A 22465-nucleotide genomic window follows, 5' to 3' on the forward strand; every position below is an offset into this window, starting at 1 on the left:
AGCCCTGGTGCTGGCCCAGCAGGAAGATCGCGAGGCGTTCCGGCATCTCCTCGCGTCGGCGGGGTCCACCAGCGCTCCGGCCGCGGGCCCGTCTCCCCTCATTGTCACCAAGATGGGCCCGCAGGACGACCCCGAGGCGTTCATCACGTTGTTTGAACAGGTCGCCGAAGCCTCGGGGTGGCCGATGGAGCAGCGCGCGGCGCGCCTCCTCCCCCTGCTCACGGGAGAGGCACAGCTGGCCGCGCTACAGCTCCCCGCCGACCGCCGGCTGGCCTTCGCGGACCTCCGCCGGGCCGTCCTCCAGCGCGTGGGGCGCACACCGGAGCAACAGCGCCAGCGCTTCCGCGCGCTGCGACTGGAGGAAGTCGGCCGGCCGTTCGCGTTCGGCCAGCAGCTCCGGGACGCCTGCTGGCGGTGGCTGAGGGCCAACGATCGCGACGCCGAGGGAATCGTCGACCAGGTGGTACTGGAACAGTTCATCGCCCGCTTACCAGCCGGAACCGCGGAGTGGGTCCAGTGCCACCGCCCGGCGTCGCTGGATCAGGCAGTCGAGCTGGCGGAGGATCATCTGGCGGCTGTCCCGGCGGCAGGACAGCAGATGGCATCTCTTCTCTCCTCTTCTCTCTCTCTCTCTCTCCCCCTCCTCCTGTGTCCTGTCCTCGCCCCATTCCCCCTCCGCGGAGGCGGGGGCCGGCACCCCCCCAGCCGGCCCGCCGCACCCGCGGTGCCCTCCCGTTTCTCCCTTCTGTGTCTGTCTCTCCCCCACCTCAGGTGAGTGAACCCCAGATCACCGGTGCAGAGGGAAAGCCCGGGCCGGTTTGCTGGCGCTGCGGGGAACCGGGCCACCTTCAACAGCAGTGCACGGCAATGGAAGTGGGCGCGGTGGTTCGGATCCCCGACGCGCCAGAGGCCGCCCTCGATCGGGCCGGAGCGTATCGCATACCGGTGAGTATCCAAGGGGCTACATATCAGGCGTTGGTGGATTCTGGTTGTAATCAGACCTCAATTCGCCAAAGCCTGGTTCAAAACGAGGCATTGGGGGGAGCACAAGGGGTGAAGGTGTTATGTGTGCACGGGGATGTTCACAGCTACCCTTTGGTGTCGGTCCACATTATTTTCAGAGGGGAAAAATTCATAGTAAAGGCGGCGGTTAATCCTCGCCTTACCCACTCTCTAATTTTGGGGACTGATTGGCCGGGATTTCGGGGTTTAATGACACGCCTAGTCGAGAGTGGGTCCTGCCATTTGACAGGGGGAGGTCCCGGTGTCGCTTTGGCGGGAGCAGCTGTCACAGAGCCGTCTATGTCATCTCCGCGTCAGAGTGAGGAGCCGCCGGCTCCTCCTCTCTCTATTGGGGAATCCCTCGCGGATTTCCCATTAGAGCAGTCGCGAGACGAGACTCTGCGGCATGCGTTTGACCAAGTGAGAGTAATCGATGGTCAAACGCTCCAGCCGAACGCCACCCCGTCCTTCCCCTACTTCGCGATTATGAAGGATAGATTATACCGAGTGACGCAGGACACTCAAACGAAAGAGCGAGTCACGCAGCTTTTAATTCCGAAGAGCCGCCGGGAATTGGTATTCCAGGCGGCTCACTTTAATCCCATGGCTGGACACTTAGGGCAGGATAAGACACTAGCCCGAATAATGGCCCGTTTCTATTGGCCGGGGATTCGCGGCGATGTCCGTAGGTGGTGTACGGCATGCCGCGAATGCCAGTTAGTAAACCCAGCGGCCATTCCAAAAGCGCCTTTGCGCCCTCTACCGTTAATCGAGACCCCGTTTGAGAGAATTGGGATGGATCTCGTCGGGCCATTAGATCGGTCAACACGAGGGTACCGCTTTATATTAGTTCTGGTGGACTATGCAACGCGATACCCGGAAGCAGTGCCTCTGCGCAATATCTCAGCACGCAGTATTGCAGAGGCACTCTTCCGCGTCATCTCCCGAGTTGGAATCCCGAAAGAGATTCTGACTGATCAAGGCACTACGTTTATGTCACGAACACTGCGCGAACTGTATGGGTTATTGGGGATTAAGCCGATCCGCACCAGCGTGTATCACCCACAAACGGACGGTTTAGTGGAACGATTCAACCGCACCCTCAAAAATATTATTAAAAAATTCGTAAGTGAGGACGCACGTAACTGGGATAAGTGGCTCGAACCCTTGCTGTTCTCAGTGCGAGAGGTCCCCCAAGCCTCCACAGGGTTCTCCCCGTTTGAATTATTATATGGGCGTAAGCCGCGCGGCATCCTGGACGTGCTGCGGGAAAATTGGGAGGAGGGACCTTCACAAAGTAAGAACGAAATTCAGTACGTTATGGACCTGCGCGCAAAACTCCACACGCTCACCCACCTAACTCAGGAGAATTTGCGGCAGGCCCAGGAACGGCAAGCCCGCCTGTACAACAAGGGTACGCGCCTTAGAGAGTTCACTCCGGGAGATAAGGTACTCGTACTGTTGCCCACGTCGAGCTCCAAATTGATCGCCAAGTGGCAAGGACCCTTTGAGGTCACACGGCGAGTCGGGGACGTCGACTATGAGGTGAGGCGAACGGACAGGGGTGGGGCGCTACAGATTTACCACCTCAACCTGCTTAAACTCTGGAACGAGGAGGTCCCCGTGGCGTTGGTGTCGGTAGTTCCAGAGAAGGCGGAGCTGGGGCCGGAGGTTCAAAAAGGGACATTGGCATCACGTACCTCTCCGGTCCCCTGTGGAGACCACCTCTCCCCGACCCAACTCACGGAGGTCGCCCAGTTGCAGACCGAGTTTTCGGATGTGTTCTCGCCCCTGCCCGGTCGCACTAACCTCATAGAGCACCACATAGAGACGCCCCCGGGGGTGGTAGTGCGTAGCCGCCCTTACAGGCTACCTGAACACAAAAAAAAGGTGGTTCGGGAAGAACTTCAGACCATGCTCGAAATGGGCATCGTCGAGGAGTCCTACAGTGACTGGAGCAGCCCGGTGGTCTTGGTACCCAAGGCCGACGGGTCGGTCCGGTTCTGTGTGGACTATAGAAAAGTCAACGCGGTGTCTAAATTCGACGCGTACCCAATGCCTCGTATTGATGAGTTGCTCGATCGACTCGGCACTGCTCGCTTTTATTCGACACTGGATTTAACGAAGGGATATTGGCAGATCCCCTTGACTCCACTATCCCGAGAAAAAACGGCCTTTTCCACACCGTTTGGTTTACACCAATTCGTCACCCTTCCGTTTGGGCTGTTTGGGGCCCCCGCAACGTTTCAGCGGCTGATGGACAGAGTCCTCCGCCCTCACGCCACATATGCGGCAGCATATTTAGATGACATAATCATCTATAGCAATGACTGGCAGCGGCACCTCGAACATCTGAGGGCCGTCCTTAGGTCGCTGAGGCGAGCGGGGCTCACAGCCAACCCAAAGAAGTGTGCGATTGGGCGGGTGGAAGTACGGTATCTGGGCTTCCACTTGGGCAACGGGCAGGTGCGTCCCCAAATTAATAAGACGGCAGCAATTGCGGCCTGCCCGAGGCCCAAGACCAAAAAGGGGGTGAGACAGTTCCTGGGGCTGGCTGGCTATTATCGCAGGTTTATACCTAATTATTCGGACGTCACCAGCCCGCTGACTGATCTCACTAAAAAGGGGGCACCAGATCCGGTCCAGTGGACGGAGCAGTGCCAGCGGGCTTTCTCAGAGGTAAAGGCTGCACTGTGTGGGGGGCCACTTCTACACTCCCCTGACTTTTCTCTCCCTTTTATGTTGCAGACCGATGCGTCGGACAGAGGGCTGGGGGCGGTTTTGTCCCAGGAGGTGGAGGGGGAGGACCGCCCTGTCCTGTATATCAGCAGGAAGCTGTCGGTGCGTGAGGGGCGCTACAGCACCATAGAGAAAGAGTGTCTGGCCATCAAGTGGGCGGTTCTTGCCCTCCGGTACTACCTGCTGGGGCGCCCTTTCACCCTCTGTTCGGACCACGCGCCCCTCCAGTGGCTCCACCGCATGAAAGATGCCAACGCGCGGATCACCCGTTGGTATCTGGCGCTCCAACCCTTTAATTTCAAGGTGGTCCACAGGCCGGGGGCGCAGATGGTCGTGGCGGACTTCCTCTCCCGTCAAGGGGGGGGGGAGTCGGCTGCAGGCCGGACGGCCGCCCGGCCTGAGTCGGGCGGTGGGGGTATGTGGCAGCGGGGGCGTGGTCAAGCGCCGGTCTGTGACAGGAGGGCGGAGTCAGGGAAGGTAAGTGGCAGAATCACGTCACCTGAGAGCAATTAACCTGTTTGTGTGTCTTCCCAGTGACTGCGCCCTATATCAGGAGGGAGAGCGAGAGCAGAAGGAGCTCAGCCCTGAACCAGACGCCGGTTGTGTGTCTGTCATTGTTATACTGAAAAGTGTGGCAATAAAGCCCTTTATAAAACCTGATCTCTGTCCTGCCGTCCTCTGTGCTCCACCCACACGTAGGGTCTCTTACAGCAATATAGCAAGGGTTCCCAAAACAGGAGTTACCTGATATACAAATGGGGTTGCGAGATAAACACACAAACTCCCTTTTGTCTTATTCACTTATTTTACAGATCAATATTACAAATATTGCTAAAAAAAAAAAAAACAAGTACTAGCTAGATGGATTTTGAGTGTAACTATTTTAAAATGTCACTGGAAGTCACAATCAAAGGCACATTTTAATTAAGAGTGTGTGACATGCAGCAGTAAGCAAAGCAATTCAACAATAAAAACAGACAAATTTCCTTGTTTGTTGTCTTTCTATTATTCTGTTAGTGTTTGAATTTTAAAAACCTCTCATATACGCTTCAAACCTACTGAAAGGTCTGTTTTGTATACCAGTTTTCTAGAGTTTTGAGATTTGAGACAACAGTAGAACATTTTAAAGAGAAACAGAGCATGTCAGTCTACTTAAAATCGCTGTGCATAAAATCGCTAAACATTTTACAGTAACATTGACTGCACCCCAGGCTTTCTCACCCAATATCAGCACCTGACCTCACTAATGCCCTTCTGCTTGAATGAGCACAAATCCCCACTGCCATACTCCAAAATCCTGTGGAAAGCCTTCCCAGAGTGAAGAGTGGCGGTTACTCTAACAGCAATGTGATGTTCCAAAAGCACAAATGACTGGTATGGTCAGGTATCTATAAATTTTTGGCCATGTTGTATATGTTACTGCCATAAAAACAAAATGTTGCAAATGTTATGTGGAGTAGTCAAGGCTTGGGGACAGTACATGTCATGATTGATGGTGTTTAGTACAACCATCAACCATTAAATACAGTATATAATCTAGAGGTTACGAACTTGAACTTGTCTCTTGCTCTATTTGGATAATCCAGTTCATGTTTGTGGGCAGCATGGTGGTGTAGTGGTTAGCATGGTCGCCTCACAGCAAGAAGGTTCCGGGTTCGAACCCAGTGGCCGGCGAGGGCCTTTCTGTGTGGAGTTTGCATGTTCTCCCCATGTCTGCGTGGGTTTCCTCTGGGTGCTCCGGTTTCCCCCACAATCCAAAGACATGCAGTTAGGTTGACGTGGGGTGGCCTTGGGCTGAGGTGCCCTTGAGCAAGGTACCTGAGCCCTGACTGCTCCCTGGGCACTCTGGTGTGGCTGCCCACTGCTCTGTGCGTGTATTCACTGCTTCAGACGGGTTAAATGCAGAGGATGAATTTCACTGTGGTTGAAGTGTGCATGTGACGAATAAAGGTTTCTTCAGTTATATCTCTTGACGTAGTAGATCTACTGAATATTAACTCATCTCTAGCTCTATCACAATTTTACATTCAGTTCATGTGGACTCACCTGGTACAGTGCATGCCATGTTATTGAAAATCAGCTCAAAGGTTAGTTAATTCTGTCGATTGTTAGAATTGTATAAAGTGGGCCATTCACATAAAGTGTTATCTATAACCATAGTACCTGTCCTGCACTAAATTAGAGCCTGAAATATTTGAGATTGCAATGTTTAATTCCAATTTGTTGTGCACCAATGTAAATGCAGACTATAATTTTCCAAGATTTAAGTACATGAAACACATACACACACAACATTTCATAATGTGACAAAATGTCTATCACGTCGAATTATTATCTAAAGTGACAATCACAGCTATACTAATTAGACAAATACACAACAGATCTGCAAACTACTGTGTTACAAGAAAAGACTTTTTTTATCCCACCACACACACACACACACACACACACACACACACGTTCGACTTACTTTTAGTATTTCTCCATCTGCATACAGCACATATACAGTCACCTCGATATTCTTCTGTACGCTCTTCCCTCCTCTCTCAAAGTCGCCCCGCTCAAGGGTAAGATATATGTCATTTCGGCTGTCCCCTGCATGCGCGCACACACATACACACTTTATGAAACAATTCCTATAGTTATTCACTGTAATAATAATAATAATAATAATAATAATTGTTGTTGTTGTTTTAGTTGTTGTTGTTGCTATTATTATGGGTCGTTTTGTTTTCCCAAATCTTTCATTACCAAGTTTAAGTTTGACTCAAACTGTCACAATCCGAACTTTCAATCGCGTGCATTCACGCTCCGAACAATGCCCACCTCAAGGACTAATTACATGCACTTGTCTGGGATTAGAATGCAATCAGCACATGCTTATAAGGACACTGAACTCTCAGACATTGCAAAGTATTGTGTTCTCTGTGGCCTTTACCAAGCCTTATGTGTATATTGTTCTTCTGGTTCTCAACTCTCGTTTTGTATTTTTGGATTCTGATTTTGTGTCTGTCTACACCAGTCTGTTTGTGCCTTGCTGGACCTTTGCCTGTCTTTTGTTGTTGATTATGCCTGATGTTTAGGATTTGTATGCCTGCTAGTTATTTTTCAGTTAAACAAACTCTTCCTGCACTTACATCCTCCTCACCATTCCTGACACAGACATATACAGTGTATTGAATAAAAGGGACGGACTAGATAACTTCGACAACTTGGATAATAATACTAGAGCGGCGGCTACAATTATCGACACCTTAACGATCTTTTGGCCGTTGCAAAAGTAGAAAAGACTTTCAATATGTAAATTGTGCGTGAATAATTACTCAAACTTCCGCTGGAAAAAAAAAAAAGAGTTGATCAGATCATGCAACACCATTCCACAATTACTGACACCTTTGTCCACAATTATCGACATCCAGGTGATTATTTATAAAAAAAAAATAAAAATCGGTATGTGGTATTAAGTTAACAAAACAGTTTTTAATTAAAATTTGTTTTACACAGACTTATATTTAGTACAAAATATATTTTATATAAATGTATCGGTGTCGGTGCTTATGTAAATGAGGAAGTAATTCTAATGTTTGTAAACAAATGAACTGATAATGTTTAACCTGTGTCAGAAAATCTTTTTGTTCCACTTTCTACCCATGAAGTATTTTCGTAGATGACATTTTGTTAATCATTTGTTGTTGTTTGTATTAAATTCTAGTTTTTTTAGTTTACCAATAAATGTCAACAGGCAATTGACATTGTAACCACATGGAACTCCAGGTCAAAGGTTGCATGTCATTCCTTGAACCAAAACTTTATATTTTTACAAATAAAAAATATGTGATAGATATTTACAGCAAACTGCAAAAAATAAATAAACGTGTGTCTATCTATCTATCTATCTATCTATCTATCTATCTATCTATCTATCTATCTATCTATCTATCTATCTATATACACTGTATATACTGTATATATAATTTATTTATCTATCTATTTATTTATTTTCTGAATAGAATAGAAAAATCTGAATATTTCAAGCATGTAATTTTTTATATGTGAGGAATTTAATTCTGGTCTAATTCTATTTACTGCAGTAGGATTCCAAATACTCTATACCTTTTTTACTTTTTTTCTGAGTCAAAAAAAAAAATAAATCACAGCACTTTTATTTTTTTAAAGTACTTCATCTATTTCAACAATATTACACAAAGATCGATACATAACAGTTGTAAATGTCACTTAATTCTACAGGGTGCCGATAATGGTGGACACTGGTGAAAGTGATCACTATTATTAGCACCTCACGTGACTTCTCAAATGCGTGTTTAGATACAAAATGGTGACTGTCAAATGAAAGAGTAAGAAACAAAGTAGGTTTCGACAAGGAGATCATGAAATATCGGTGAATTTGATAAGTAAAAACATGTCCATGATCTTTCCACCATGCTTACCTGTGATGACGATGTCTGTTTTTTCCTCAAATTGCTGATCGTGTTAAAAAAAATTCCATCTTGGGTAACGAGTTGTGTCATCAGACGACAAGCTCAAAGGGCGAGGGGGGCGGTCTTCCGGTTGATTAATTAACCAATAATAACTGTTGTAACTGAAACTCACCTTTGTAAGATTGTTTTTATTGGTAAATCTGAAAAGGTGTCAATAATTATGGACTGTCGATAACTGTAGCTGCAGCTCTAGATAACTTGGTAAATTTTCTTTTCGTTTTATATGGAGAACATTTTAACATTCGTATGGCTTCATATGGATGCTCATCTATTACAATGAGAAAATGTTAATTAAGAAATGCAAAATTCATCAAACCAGATTTAAAGTGTAAACCTGCTATTAATCAGCATTTGAACACTCTGAAAGCATCTACTTTTCCCTGGGAATCCCAGATGCTTCATCTTTGGCCTAATTAAATAAAATCTGTATTGCATTTGTATATATGGTTTTGATTTTTTTTTAAATCTCAAAACAGTAAGTCATAGTTGTGAATTCTATGTTTTTAAAGGCAAATCTCATAATCAAGTTGTAAACAATGAAAAACATAGGCAAAAATTGTATTAAGTGCACCATACAAAAAAATTTAATGTGACGTATATAATTCAAATATACAAAATTCATACCAATTAATCATACCAATTAAAAAAGTAAGCAAATGGTGAGTGAACAAGATATGTAGATATATTCTGATTACTGGTATATAATCAATTTATATAAAATAATTTGGTGCAGTTATTTGGCGAATTATTGAAAATCAATGTATCTCTTCCTTCAGAATGCTTTGTAAAAGAGAAGACTGAGCATTATGTATCTGTATTATGTATAAACATCAACAAATGTATCAAACATCTGCCACTTGTACCTGGTAGAATAATATCAGGAAATCCAAGTTTACGTGTAAGAGTTACAGCTCCATTGAACAGCGTCTGATTTTCTCTTCTCAAAGCATCTAGATCACCGCGGAACAGCTGCAGAGATACTATTAGTCCTAAAAAAAAAAAAAAAAAAAAACATGCACACACACAAAGAGATGAGAACTCTGAAATGTTTTCCACCTTTTACTGAAATTTGCTATGGGGCAGTACATCTTCAGTAAATGGCATTTGCCATCAGTATTTCCGTCAAATTACCATAATTGGTGCTTGGGGCGGAGTATTTTGTGCTGGACTTTCGGATGATGTTCTCATGGATCTGATACCAATCACTTTCATTGTTACAGCTAAAGAAAAGAAAAAAGAAATATGAAACATATGTGAACATTTCTTACAATAACACATACATACATACATACATACATACATACATACATACATACATACATACGCAAATGCTTGCACACACTCACGTGTAGATTTTTAGCACAAAGTCCTTTTCCTCTTTTGGGTCTGTGATGGAGCTGAAGACATCACTCATGGCCAGGGCAGCACAGCCATATGGCCTTCTATACTGTACATGTGGGGGGCCCTTCTTTGAGTCATTTAGCAACATACGACCTTCACACACAGAAGAGTTCATTCATCATGAAACTAATACATCAAAAGCAGGGAGTCTTGGAACTAAGTCAATATTCAGTATTTGAACTACAACACAATGTTTCTTGATTTTGGCTCTGTACTCCAGTATACTGCTTTTTTTTTTGAGATTCAAATGCTTATATGTTGATACCAGTAAGTAATGGACCTTTTTTCCCCTTCACATAGTCTATGCCTGCTGAGTTTTGTCTCAGCCAGCTGTAGCTTCATGCAAAAGAGAGCTAAGGAAAGGTATAAACCAAACAAATGCCAATTCAATTAAAGCAAGCTATCATAAGGCTAATCAGAGACCATGGTGGTTATTTATCAGAGTTGCATATGTTAGGTGATCCTTAGCATGCCTGTATGATCAAAGTCACATCTGGACACAGTGCATGTAAATTTGAGCATAACAGTCTGAAAAATCAATATTGTCCATAATTACAGCAAGCATAATACACAGAATGGTATAAGTAATAACATTAACATTCAATGTTAATAATCACAATTTTTCACATGGGAATCTTGTACTGAAATATAGGTAATTGAGTTTAGTGTCAATATGCAGACTAATTTGCATATTTGAATTAGAATACACATACGTGGCTCTTTATCAGCTTATTAGTCCTTTAATTGAGAGCGCATTCATGCTCTCACTTGGAAATGGAGTCTTGGGCTATTCAATCATCATTGAATATTATTTCACATTTTTTTAGGTTATTATATAACAGCAGAACATGGCAGATGCCAAACTAGTGTTAATAATATATTATTGACAGCAGAACATGGCAGATGCCAAACTAGTGGGCGGGAGCTCTTGTCCAAGCAGGTGAGGTTGATTAATCATTTACGCTCAAATCACTGCTTGGTTTGAAGTTTTGATGACAGTTTGAAATATCAGATCTGTTCATATGTTATTTCATATGCTCAAATCAGCACCTGTGATAAATAAGGAATGATTTTCTTTATTGTTTTAATAGCAAGAAATTAATGGTGAGCTGATCAGTAAAACAAAGCCTGGTAAACCATAGAAAAACAAAATAATCAATGACAAGTAAAAAGCTTTCAATTGCTGGATCGAGAAAGTATCTATGATCCAGATGTGTCAAAGAATGTTATGAAGATTATTCATGACAAAGTACCATTACAATTAATAATCGAAGCGTTTAGCAAAAGATGCAACCACTCAAAGTCTCAGAAACAGAACTTTCATTTCGAAAGTTTGCTTAAAGATTTTTAGCTAAAAAGTCTTTCACATTAAATCAGTTCAATTCAGATGTGCTTGCATATTGGCAGATTGCTATTATAATAGCAGATTTGCCAGGTAGTAGAAAAGAACGCTTCTTGTGTGAAGTGAAATTGTGCAAGCAGACTATCTACGGCAACAGCAGGATTCCACCAGAGCTCTTGAGGTGAAGCAAGAGGTAACAGTGACTAATAATAAATGTTATGACTAAACATTATGATTTATTGCTGCCATCACTGCCGTACCCGGTCCGGGCTTGAGGCGAACCATGTTTAGGTTGACTCGGCCAGAATTGCAGCAGTAGGGTGGCCAGTTCTTTTCTGCTCTCTCTCTCTCTCTCTCTCTCTCACACACACACACACACACACACACACACACACACACACACACACACACACACACACATATAGGGTAGCCAGTTAACTTAACTGCATGTTTTTGGGGGTAACTGGAGCACCCGGAGGAAATCCATGCAGACACAGGGAGAACATGCAAACTCCACACAGAAGGGTCCCTGTCAGCCACTGGGCTCAAACCCAGAGCCTTTTTGCTGTGAGGTGACAGCACTAACCACACCACCATGCTGCCCATTATGATATATACAACCCTAAGTCAGAAAAAGTTGGGACGGTATGGAAAATGCTAATAAAAAAGAAAGCAGTCATTTCTAAATTTACTGACTTGTATTTCATTGCAGACAGTATGAACCCAAGACATTTCATGTTTTGTCTGGTCAACTTCATTTCATTTGTTAATGTACATTCATTCCTGCATTTCAGGCTTGCAACACATTCCAATAAAAGTTGGGGTGGGGCAATTTAGGGTTAGTAATGAGATAAAACAGTTAAATAATGATATGATTTGAAACAGGTGATGTGAGCAGGTGATTTTAATCATGATTTGGGACAAAATCAGTATCCAGGAAAGGCCTAGTCTTTGACGAGCAAAGATGGGCTGAGGATCTCCAGTTTATCAACAAATGCATAAGAAAATTATTGAAAGATTTAAATACAATGTTCCTGAAAGAAAGATAGGAAGGGATCTGGATATTTTACCCTCTACAGTGCATAATGTCATTAAACGAGTCAAAGAATCTGGAGGAACTACAATGCATAAAGGGCAAGGGCACAAGTCTAAGCTGAATACTTGTGATCTCCAATCCCTCAGACGGCACTGCATCAAGAACCATCATTCATCTATAGCTCATACAGCTACATGGGCTTGGGATTACTTTGGCAAACCTTTGTTAAGCACTACAGTATGGAGTTACATCCACAAATGCCAGTTAAAGCTTTACTGTACAAAAAGGAAACCTTATGTTAGCTGTGACCAGAATTGCCATTGACTTCTCTGGGCTTGGAGGAAATACAGTGATGCTTGAAAGCTTGTGAACCCTTTAGAATTTTCTATATTTCTGCATAAATATGACCTAAAACATCATCAGATTTTCACACAAGTCCTAAAAGTAGATAAAGAGAAACCAGTTAAACAAATGAGACAAAAATATTTTACTTGGTCATTTATTTATTGAGGAAAATGATCTAATATTACATATCTGTGAGTGGCAAAAGTATGTGAAACTAAGATTAGCAGTTAATTTGCTGGTGAAATTAGAGTCAGGTGTTTTCAATCAATGGGATGACAAATCAGGTGTGAGTGGGCACCCTGTTTTATTTAAAGAACAGGGATCTATCAAAGTCTGATCTTCACAACCCATGTTTGTGGAAGTGTATCATGGTACAAACAAAGGAGATTTCTGAGGACCTCAGAAAAAGTGTTGGTGATGCTCATCAGGCTGGAAAAGGTTACAAAACCATCTGTAAAGAGTTTGGACCACCAATCCACAGTCAGACAGATTGTGTACAAATGGAGGAAATTCAAGACCATTGTTACCCTCCCTAGGAGTGGTGGACCAACAAAGATCACTCCAAGAGCAAGGCATGTAATAGTCAGCGAGGTCACAAAGGACCCCAGGGTAACTTCTAAGCAGCTGAAGGCCTCTCTCACATTGGCTAATGTTAATGTTCACGAGTCCACCATCAGGAGAACACTGAACAACAATGGTGTGCATGGCAGGGTTGCAAGGAGAAAGCCACTGTTCTCCAAAAAGAACATTGCTGCTCGTCGGCAGTTTGCTAAAGATCACGGGGATAAGCCAGAAGGCTATTGGAAAAATATGTTTTGTGGACGGATGAGACCAAAATAGAACTTTTTGGTTTAAATGAGAAGCGTTATGTTTGGAGAAAGGAAAACACTGCATTCCAGCATAAGAACCTTATCCCATCTGTGAAACATGGTGGTGGTAGTATCATGGTTTGGGCCTGTTTTGCTGCATCTGGGCCAGGATGGCTTGCCATCATTGATGTAACAATGAATTGTGAATTATACCAGCAAATTCTCAAGGACAATATCAGGACATCTGTTCATGAACTGAATCTTGAGAGAAGGTGGGTCATGCAGCAAGACAATGACCCTAAGCACACAAGTCGTTCTACCAAAGAATGGTTAAAGAAGAATAAAGTTAATGTTTTGGAATGGCCAAGTCAAAGTCCTGACCTTAATCCAATCGAAATGTTGTAGAAGGACCTGAAGCGAGCAGTTCATGTGAGGAAACCCACCAGCATCCCAGAGTTGAAGCTGTTCTGTACGGAGGAATGGGCTAAAATTCCTCCAAGCCAGTGTGCAGGACTGATCAACAGTTACCGGAAATGTTTAGTTGCAGTTATTGCTGCACAAGGGGGTCACACCAGATACTGAAAGCAAATAATTTACTGTTGTATTGTTTTGAGTGCAATACAGTTCAAGGATTATTTACAAATCATTGTTTTCAGTTTTAATTTCAACTTCAACTTCTACATACCATTCCAGCTTTTTCTGATTTGGGGTAGCCTTTTTAAATATCTTGATAAACACAATAAACTTTCACATTGTAAACTTTTTATTCTTTAACCTTTCACATGTTTTTGCACTGCTGTGTGTTCCTGTGTGTAACAAGCAGAGTGTATGCTTGTTGTTCACCTGCCACTGTAGGTGCCTATTACTATACTTTTTTTTTTACTATATTATTATTATGATCTTGATAATGTGCCCAGTAAAATCTTGCACCACTGACTTCAGACCAGGTTTTTGTTGGTCAAATGCACAGTTGCTTTCCACTGCCTCAAAATAGCAATGCACCAAAGGTGTGCCTGACTACACCTCATTTTAAGACCAACGCACCCACGGGCACTCAGATGGGTCCAAGTGCATTTGCTATTTAAACAACGTGGGCACTGGACGGGAAAATCACAACTGTGTTGGTCTCAAACTAGCAAAGACACTTGCATCGTGCTTGGCATCACTTGGTGCTAGGTGTAAGATAGAGCTCTCAGACCATGTATTGCTTACCAAGTACTTAACCAGGTAATCAAGAAATCTGACTACACCCTGTCTTTGGTACCAGCACTACTGGAGAAGTAGTTAGATTTTACCAAATTGGGCTTGAGGAATGTATGCAACCTTGTATGTATTCAGGAGGGAGGCAAGTGGAAAGCTGCCATCTCCACGGCCATGGGGCACTATACAATAAGTATCTCATGAGGCCATATGGCCTGGCCAGCAATGCCACCATGTTCTAGTTGTTCATCAGTAAGATGTTCCATAAAATGCTCTATGAGTATGCAGTGATTAACACTGATGATATCTTCATATACAACCCTGATTCCAAAAAAGTTGGGACAAAGTACAAATTGTAAATAAAAACGGAATGCAATAATTTACAAATCTCAAAAACTGGTATTATATTCACAATAGAACATAGACAACATATCAAATGTCGAAAGTGAGACATTTTGAAATTTCATGCCAAATATTGGCTCATTTGAAATTTCATGACAGCAACACATCTCAAAAAAGTTGGGACAGGGGCAATAAGAGGCTGGAAAAGTTAAAGGTACAAAAAAGGAACAGCTGGAGGACCAAATTGCAACTCATTAGGTCAATTGGCAATAGGTCATTAACATGACCGGGTATAAAAAGAGCATCTTGGAGTGGCAGCGGCTCTCAGAAGTAAAGATGGGAAGAGAATCACCAATCCCCCCTAATTCTGCACCGACAAATAGTGGAGCAATATCAGAAAGGAGTTCGACAGTGTAAAATTGCAAAGAGTTTGAACATATCATCATCTACAGTGCATAATATCATCAAAAGATTCAGAGAATCTGGAAGAATCTCTGTGCGTAAGGGTCAAGGCCGGAAAACCATACTGGGTGCCCGTGATCTTCGGGCCCTTAGACGGCACTGCATCACATACAGGCATGCTTCTGTATTGGAAATCACAAAATGGGCTCAGGAATATTTCCAGAGAACATTATCTGTGAACACAATTCACCGTGCCATCCGCCGTTGCCAGCTAAAACTCTGTAGTTCAAAGAAGAAGCCATATCTAAACATGATCCAGAAGCGCAGGCGTCTTCTCTGGGCCAAGGCTCATTTAAAATGGACTGTGGCAAAGTGGAAAACTGTTCTGTGGTCAGACGAATCAAAATTTGAAGTTCTTTATGGAAATCAGGGACGCCGTGTCATTCGGACTAAAGAGGAAAAGGACGACCCAAGTTGTTATCAGCGCTCAGTTCAGAAGCCTGCATCTCTGATGGTATGGGGTTGCATTAGTGCGTGTGGCATGGGCAGCTTACACATCTGGAAAGACACCATCAATGCTGAAAGATATATCCAGGTTCTAGAGCAACTTATGCTCCCATCCAGACGGCGTCTCTTTCAGGGAAGACCTTGCATTTTCCAACATGACAATGCCAAACCACATACTGCATCAATTACAGCATCATGGCTGCGTAGAAGAAGGGTCTGGGTACTAAACTGGCCAGCCTGCAGTCCGGATGTTTTACCCATAGAAAACATTTGGCGCATCATAAAACGGAAAATACGACAAAAAAGACCTAAGACAGTTGAGCAACTAGAATCCTACATTAGACAAGAATGGGTTAACATTCTTATCCCTAAACTTGAGCAACTTGTCTCCTCAGTCCCCTGACGTTTACAGACTGTTGTAAAGAGAAAAGGGGATGTCTCACAGTGGTAAACATGGCCTTGTCCCAACTTTTTTGAGATGTGTTGTTGTCATGAAATTTAAAATCACCTAATTTTTCTTTTTAAATGATACATTTTCTCAGTTTAAACATTTGATATGTCATCTATGTTCTATTCTGAATAAAATATGGAATTTCAAAACTTCCACATCATTGCATTCCGTTTTTATTTACAATTTGTTCTTTGTCCCAACTTTTTTGGAATCGGGGTTGTATTACTGCAACCTGTAGGTGTATGTGGGTCATGTGAGCTCGATGTTGATGAGACTTATGAAGCATGATGCTGTCTTAAACAATTGCAGGAATTTAACTGTTGATAAATGTTGATCCTACTCTTTGTTTATAGTGTCTAAGAATGTTTTCCCCATTCTCTTGCCAATTTGTTCATCTTCCAATTCCCATCCACTAGCCAACCAGCTCTTCCCCATAATACGACAGCTACTAATCATACTTCCTCTAAGACACGTGAAGTTGGTCACATCTTTTTGAACTACTGCTCATTCTGCATCACAGGGAGGGAAGTGTAATACTCTGAGCAAAGCACTATCTGCACGGTATCTGGTTATTTAGCACAAAAGTCTTTTAGCACAAGTCTTTTAGCACAAATCCAAAGTCTTTTAGCACAAGTTCTAAAGTCTCTTAGCACAACTCTAAGTTCTTTTGCACAACTCTGGATTATGGTCACAATAATTGAAAAAAAAATACTCATCTTGATATAGAAAGGGGTTTATTATGATTGCTTAGGGACTGGAAGCCAGAATTTCTGCTGCTGTGCATGTTAAGGATCAGTTGTTGATCCCTGAAACGTGGACTGAAAAGCCAATTCTTTGGTGTCATTGGATATTTGTAGTTAAACCATAACAAACCTCAAATTGTGGGCACCTTCAAAGATAACTTCAATCACTTCTGATTATATCACAAATTCAACTTACTGTCAATAATTACGCATTTGCTGAATTAATTAACCAGGGCATTATGTCTCTTGCCCTGCTTGACAACATGTGTTTTGCTAACTAAGAAGTAACCAACAGTTGTGATATGCAAAGAAACGAAAGAAACTTCCACTAAAGTATCCTAGAATGAATGGCAATTAAATAAAAGTGCAATCTAAATGTTTAGAAATGATAAAACAACCAAAATTAATATATCAATTGTTTATAATACGGCAATCGTGAAGCAAGAAGATGAAGAAGAAGAAATTATGCTAAGATGTAAGGGTTGTTTGATCGTCAAGATAAGTCTCGAAGCTGTGGATAGTTTACAGGGAAATTTACTTTGTTGCAGCATGTTTATATTTGATTTCAATATTTCTTTTTTGTTCAATGTTATCAACAGCTAAAAAATATTATTTAACACTAAATTATCAAATCAATAAACCACAAACACTCATTTGTAGATTGTGTGAAAAAAAACGCAGTGCACAGATTACAGACAATTCACACAAGTCGATCAGATCAAGAACAGCTTGCGCTTTATTTGAATAATAATAAAGTCTATTGTGTTTTTGCATCGTTCTTTAAACCTGCTGCTGAAATAACAATGGGATAGATGGCAAAAATTTTCACTTCTTGAATCCTATTGTTTTCTTTTAACTGAGCACTCAGTGAACAGAAATGGATGCATATACTATGATATCCACCGTAGTGTGGAAATGCATTTATAGCCATGGTCAGCGCATATGCAAGAAGTGTACTGTGTCAGGGTACGTGTTGTGTTAAATAATTTGGAAGGAGGATTGGTGACTAACATCCTAGATAGCACACCTACATTGGTCCACTATCGGCTGCGCTGACAGTCCATCAGAGGTATGACCAGCGAGCCTTTGTCGGGCCAATGTCGGCAAGCTGATAAAGGGAAAAAAAAGGATACAGACTGTTCTCATTTTTTTTAATTCTAAAGATTATTCAATTATAACAACAGCAGGGTAGTATTGTAACTTTTTATTTTCAGAATGTGCAGAATATGTTCAGAATCCGGCGGTATGCTAGCGACAGTGAGCGACAAACACATCTGGTGGTCCATTATCGGACCACCAGCGGCTCGCGGGTGGCATGACACACGAGAGTAATGAGATGTCTTTTTTTCCCCTTTATCGGCTTGCCGACGTCAACCTGACGAAAGCCTGCTGGTCATACCTCTGATGGACTGTCAGCGCAGCCAACGGTGGGCTGACGTAGGTGTGCTATCTGGGATACGGGCTACATCAAACATGGCGGTTTCAAGATGGCGGAGTGGGAAAATACAACTGCTCGTTTTCGATCAGACTCTCGGCAACTTTCATAAAAAAATCCATCAAACATCTTTAAACATGGGGCGGCACGGTGGTGTAGTGGTTAGCGCTGTCGCCTCACAGCAAGAAGGTCCAGGTTCGAGCCCCGTGGCTGACGAGGGCCTTTCTGTGCGGAGTTTACATGTTCTCCCCGTGTCTGCGTGGGCTTCCTCCGGGTGCTCCGGTTTCCCCCACAGTCCAAAGATATGCAGGTTAGGTTAACTGGTGACTCTAAATTGACCGTAGGTGTGAATGTGAGTGTGAATGGTTGTCTGTGTCTATGTGTCAGCCCTGTGATGACCTGGCGACTTGTCCAGGGTGTACCCCGCTTTTCACCCATAGTCAGCTGGGATAGGCTCCAGCTTGCCTGCAACCCTGTAGAACAGGATAAAGCGGCTAGAGATAATGAGATGAGATGAGATCTTTAAACATAATCAGTAAGTATTCATAATAAAGATTAAGTGTTCTTCGATCTTGTGCTAAAGAACTTAGAGTTGTGCTAAGAGACTTTAGAACTTGTGCTAAAAGACTTTGGATTTTTGCTTAAAAGACTTGTGCTAAAAGACTTTTGTGCTAAATAACCGTAAACTATCTGCACTCTTCTGCATTAGTTTACAGATGCCTGTGAATGGCTAGTGTCACTGTGACTGGCAGTGGAGATGGAGAATAGACAATCACTCAGTGACCACAGCCAATGTTTCCCCCTTGGCTCCCTTTGGCACTGTCAAGATTCAATCTTATAATCACTTGATGATAGGGCAAACAATTTTCTGTTGTGCCATTGGGAGTCAAGTCTAGAAAATATAACAACATAACTCCTAGGACCTGCTGTGAGCTTTAACTAATTTTATTAACACTTTTACCATATTTTAGCAATAATTCTGAAAATATTTATGCTAAGAAACCGATAAAGAAACTATATACGATGTCCCTTTATATGGACAGCAACACCTTCGGAAAAACAATGCTTTTGGGTCCATTCTTCAGTTACAACCATACCCACAAACACAGGTTAGGGCTGAGACTAGACAGTGATTGCACCCAGAAGATATAGTGAAGGTGAAAGTGAAATGCAATGGGAATCCCATGCACTTCTGATGGACGTCAGCATTTAAAAAAGCAATAGCCTGCTAACTGTTTTTCACTGAGAGATTAAATGACTTAACAGCAATGCAAAGATCCAGGGTGTAAAGCATGTAACTAATGAAACGCAATACATTTTGGGTATTGGATTTCACAGTGAAATGCAATGCAGCTGCATGGATTGTTTTTAAAGCACAGATTACAATCACATCTGACACACATTCAATTCCTTGCTGATTAAAGAGATTAAGAAATGAAAGAGCAGTGGAAATGAAGTTCTTGCTTTTCAGTGTGGTACTTTTTCTTCATATCAGTGATAGACAAAAAATAAATAAATACCATGTGTGTATTGTATTTCATGTTTCTTTTTTTGTTTGTTTCACTGGTCAAATTACATTTTGTTCTAGTCCAGTATCTTCTACATATATTAGAAATACTTATCTCTTGTCCAAATTAAGTAAGCGGAAGTTACTCAGGATCCCGTGTCCAATGTCTTTTACACATTCCTCAACTATAAAAGTGACATATCACACCCCTTTTCCACAATTTGACACAGTTTCCTGAGGTCTTAATGAAATGTCTGTGACATGCTTTGGTCAAAATACCACAAGCATAAAGCAACACAGCTCCCTTCTCTCCCTGTCTAAACAGTCCTTTTCAAAATGGCTGATTTGAATGCCTGTTCCTTTAAATGATAATGAGCCACTGCTCACCCGACCCTCCTCTTCTGCCAGCCAAACAGGTAGCATGTTCCCTCATGAATATTCATTCACAAAGGCAGTTCTCATGCCGTGAGTGGAGATACTCAGATGAGGGAGTGATATATATTACTGGATACAGTAGGAATAACCTCATTTAAAGCTACATACTCATTTGGTCTAATCAAAGTCAAACAAAGTACATTAAATCCCTGATCAGTTATATTTTTATTTATAATAACTGTTCCAAGGTAATGGGTTTAATATTTAGATATAGAGGATATTACATGGTTGCGCGACGATATGAAGTTTATCTTCTCATGTTGAAAAATATTTCACTTGTTCACTTTGCTCACTCGTGATATATGCATTCACCACTCGAAGATAAACTTCATATCTTTGCGCCACCGTGTAATGTTCTTTATATTATATGGACACATCCACAAAAAAACCCCACAAGTTAATTAAAAAAATAATTTTGAACCGGTTCGCTATTTTGACAACATGCGTTGAGTCAGCAGGAAAACACTGGGAGTGACATCATCGGAGTGAAATATCGGGAATTATCATACATACAGGACACTTTTTCCATTGAATAAAAACATGCATTCTCTTCCCTTCTAGCGGGTTTCATTCATTTGGTTTCAAAGCATGCAATATTGTTATCATATCGTGTATGCTCCGTGTATTATGCCACCCTACCCAAAGGAAAATGAGCATGCAATATTCTTACAATATTGCATGTTGTCAAGACAACACAATGTCACAGGGTGGAGACATAAAACTTCTGCGCTAGGGAGCGACAGTGACAATTTGCTAACAAACATGGTCACCAGGTTTGCTTAATTAAAAACGGAAGATTTTGAGAGAAATTTGGCTGCCAGGTAGCTCCGTTGTGTGTGGCTGTCGATGTTGATTTTAAAAGTAACTAAGTAAATTACACAGGGGAAAAATAAATAAATAAAATAAATAAATAAATAAAAAAATATAATAATAATAATAATAATAATATTCGGCTTGACTGCACTAGCATTGGCCTTCACTAATACTACACCAGCTGGAAGGTAACTGGACTGCCGCGCTAACAGCATCAAGTTGCGGGTCAGTTAGCATTGGCCTTCGCTAACGCTACTGCTACACCTGGAAGGTAATTGGACTGCCGCGCTAACAGAACCAAGTCGCGGGTAAGCTAGCGTTGGCCTTCGAGAATGCTGATATGAAGAGAGTGTGTATGTATAATAATAATAATAATATTGGCTGGCTTTTTTCATGGTCTATAAGCTATATTCCATTCAGCTAGCATGATATTGAACTTATCTTCGGCTCGTTCAGTATCATGCTAGCTGAATGGAATATATCTGATAGACCACTCAAAGCCAGCCAATATTATTTAAATACGTTGCTCAGATCCAAGATGCATTTTGTATGAAAAAATGCAAGTTTTTCAAGATGAAAAGATAAACTTCATATCTTCAAGCCAATGTGTGAATTTATTTTTATTATATAGACACATTCACAAACAAAAATTACCTATATTTATCAAAACAATTCATTGATTTCCTCACGAGTAACAAATATGTCATGGTTTTGGTTCTCCATGTCCCAGACATTGCTTGTATGAAAAATATGAATGGCGTATTTCCCAGTAAAACACTCGTGTCCATATAACATTATATTATATGTGAATTTGCTTTGAGACTTACACAGAATAGTAGGTCAGTGATGGGTTACGGGTTTACTTTCTACACCTTAGCTGCCAAAAGTGGCTGGATAGCATATGCCCTCATTACCACCATCCATTGTGGCTTGTGAAAAGAGGTGCAGGCTGAGTTGTCAAAATGTCTCCCTCTCCCTGAACCATCTCACCTAGCTGATCAATTCGTTGGGTAACTTGATGCATGAATGAAAATGGCAGAGAAAAAACAGGCTGTCTTATAAAATAAAAAAGCTGAGGTGGTTTCTGCAATGTGGGAGCTCAGACTCACGAGGAAAGACCACATTCATGTCCTTCACTCAATAATTCCTTCTCTGACATATTCCATGTGCATGTAGTGCACCTATAATAGAACACTAATCAGGCAGTTGCAAGTGTGATTGATTTGGGAACAGTGAGGACCTGAATTTATCTGCATCTAGTCTGAGACCTTTATATTCCTGTGAGACCCTGCCAGCTGCCTTTAAGCATCCATGCTCTAGAGGGGAAATACTGAAACTGCAAACCTTCAGTTCACCGTTAGCAGCCTGCTGATCTGGGTTTTTTTATAGTCTGGTGTTAAGAAAGTTACATTTCACAGCTTTAACATACAATCTGTTTTTAACTAGTCTGGCCAAAA

The 22465-nt window shown here is 42.2% G+C and overlaps 1 protein-coding gene across 1 annotated transcript in view; it reads right to left on the reverse strand.

Annotated features, from left to right (window-relative positions):
• LOC132893505 (dedicator of cytokinesis protein 3-like) overlaps positions 1 to 22465 on the reverse strand; it is a 136288-nt gene that overhangs the window by 78178 nt on the left and 35645 nt on the right. Inside the window, exons 12-15 of the mRNA XM_060932699.1 lie at positions 9587 to 9734; positions 9372 to 9460; positions 9104 to 9229; positions 6212 to 6336 (exon numbers count right to left, since the gene is read on the reverse strand). Coding sequence (XP_060788682.1) covers positions 6212 to 6336; positions 9104 to 9229; positions 9372 to 9460; positions 9587 to 9734 — 488 coding nt within the window. The remainder of the gene's footprint in view (positions 1 to 6211; positions 6337 to 9103; positions 9230 to 9371; positions 9461 to 9586; positions 9735 to 22465) is intronic.

Source organism: Neoarius graeffei, chromosome 10, assembly GCF_027579695.1.
Source record: "Neoarius graeffei isolate fNeoGra1 chromosome 10, fNeoGra1.pri, whole genome shotgun sequence".
Classification (NCBI taxonomy): Eukaryota; Metazoa; Chordata; class Actinopteri; order Siluriformes; family Ariidae; genus Neoarius; species Neoarius graeffei.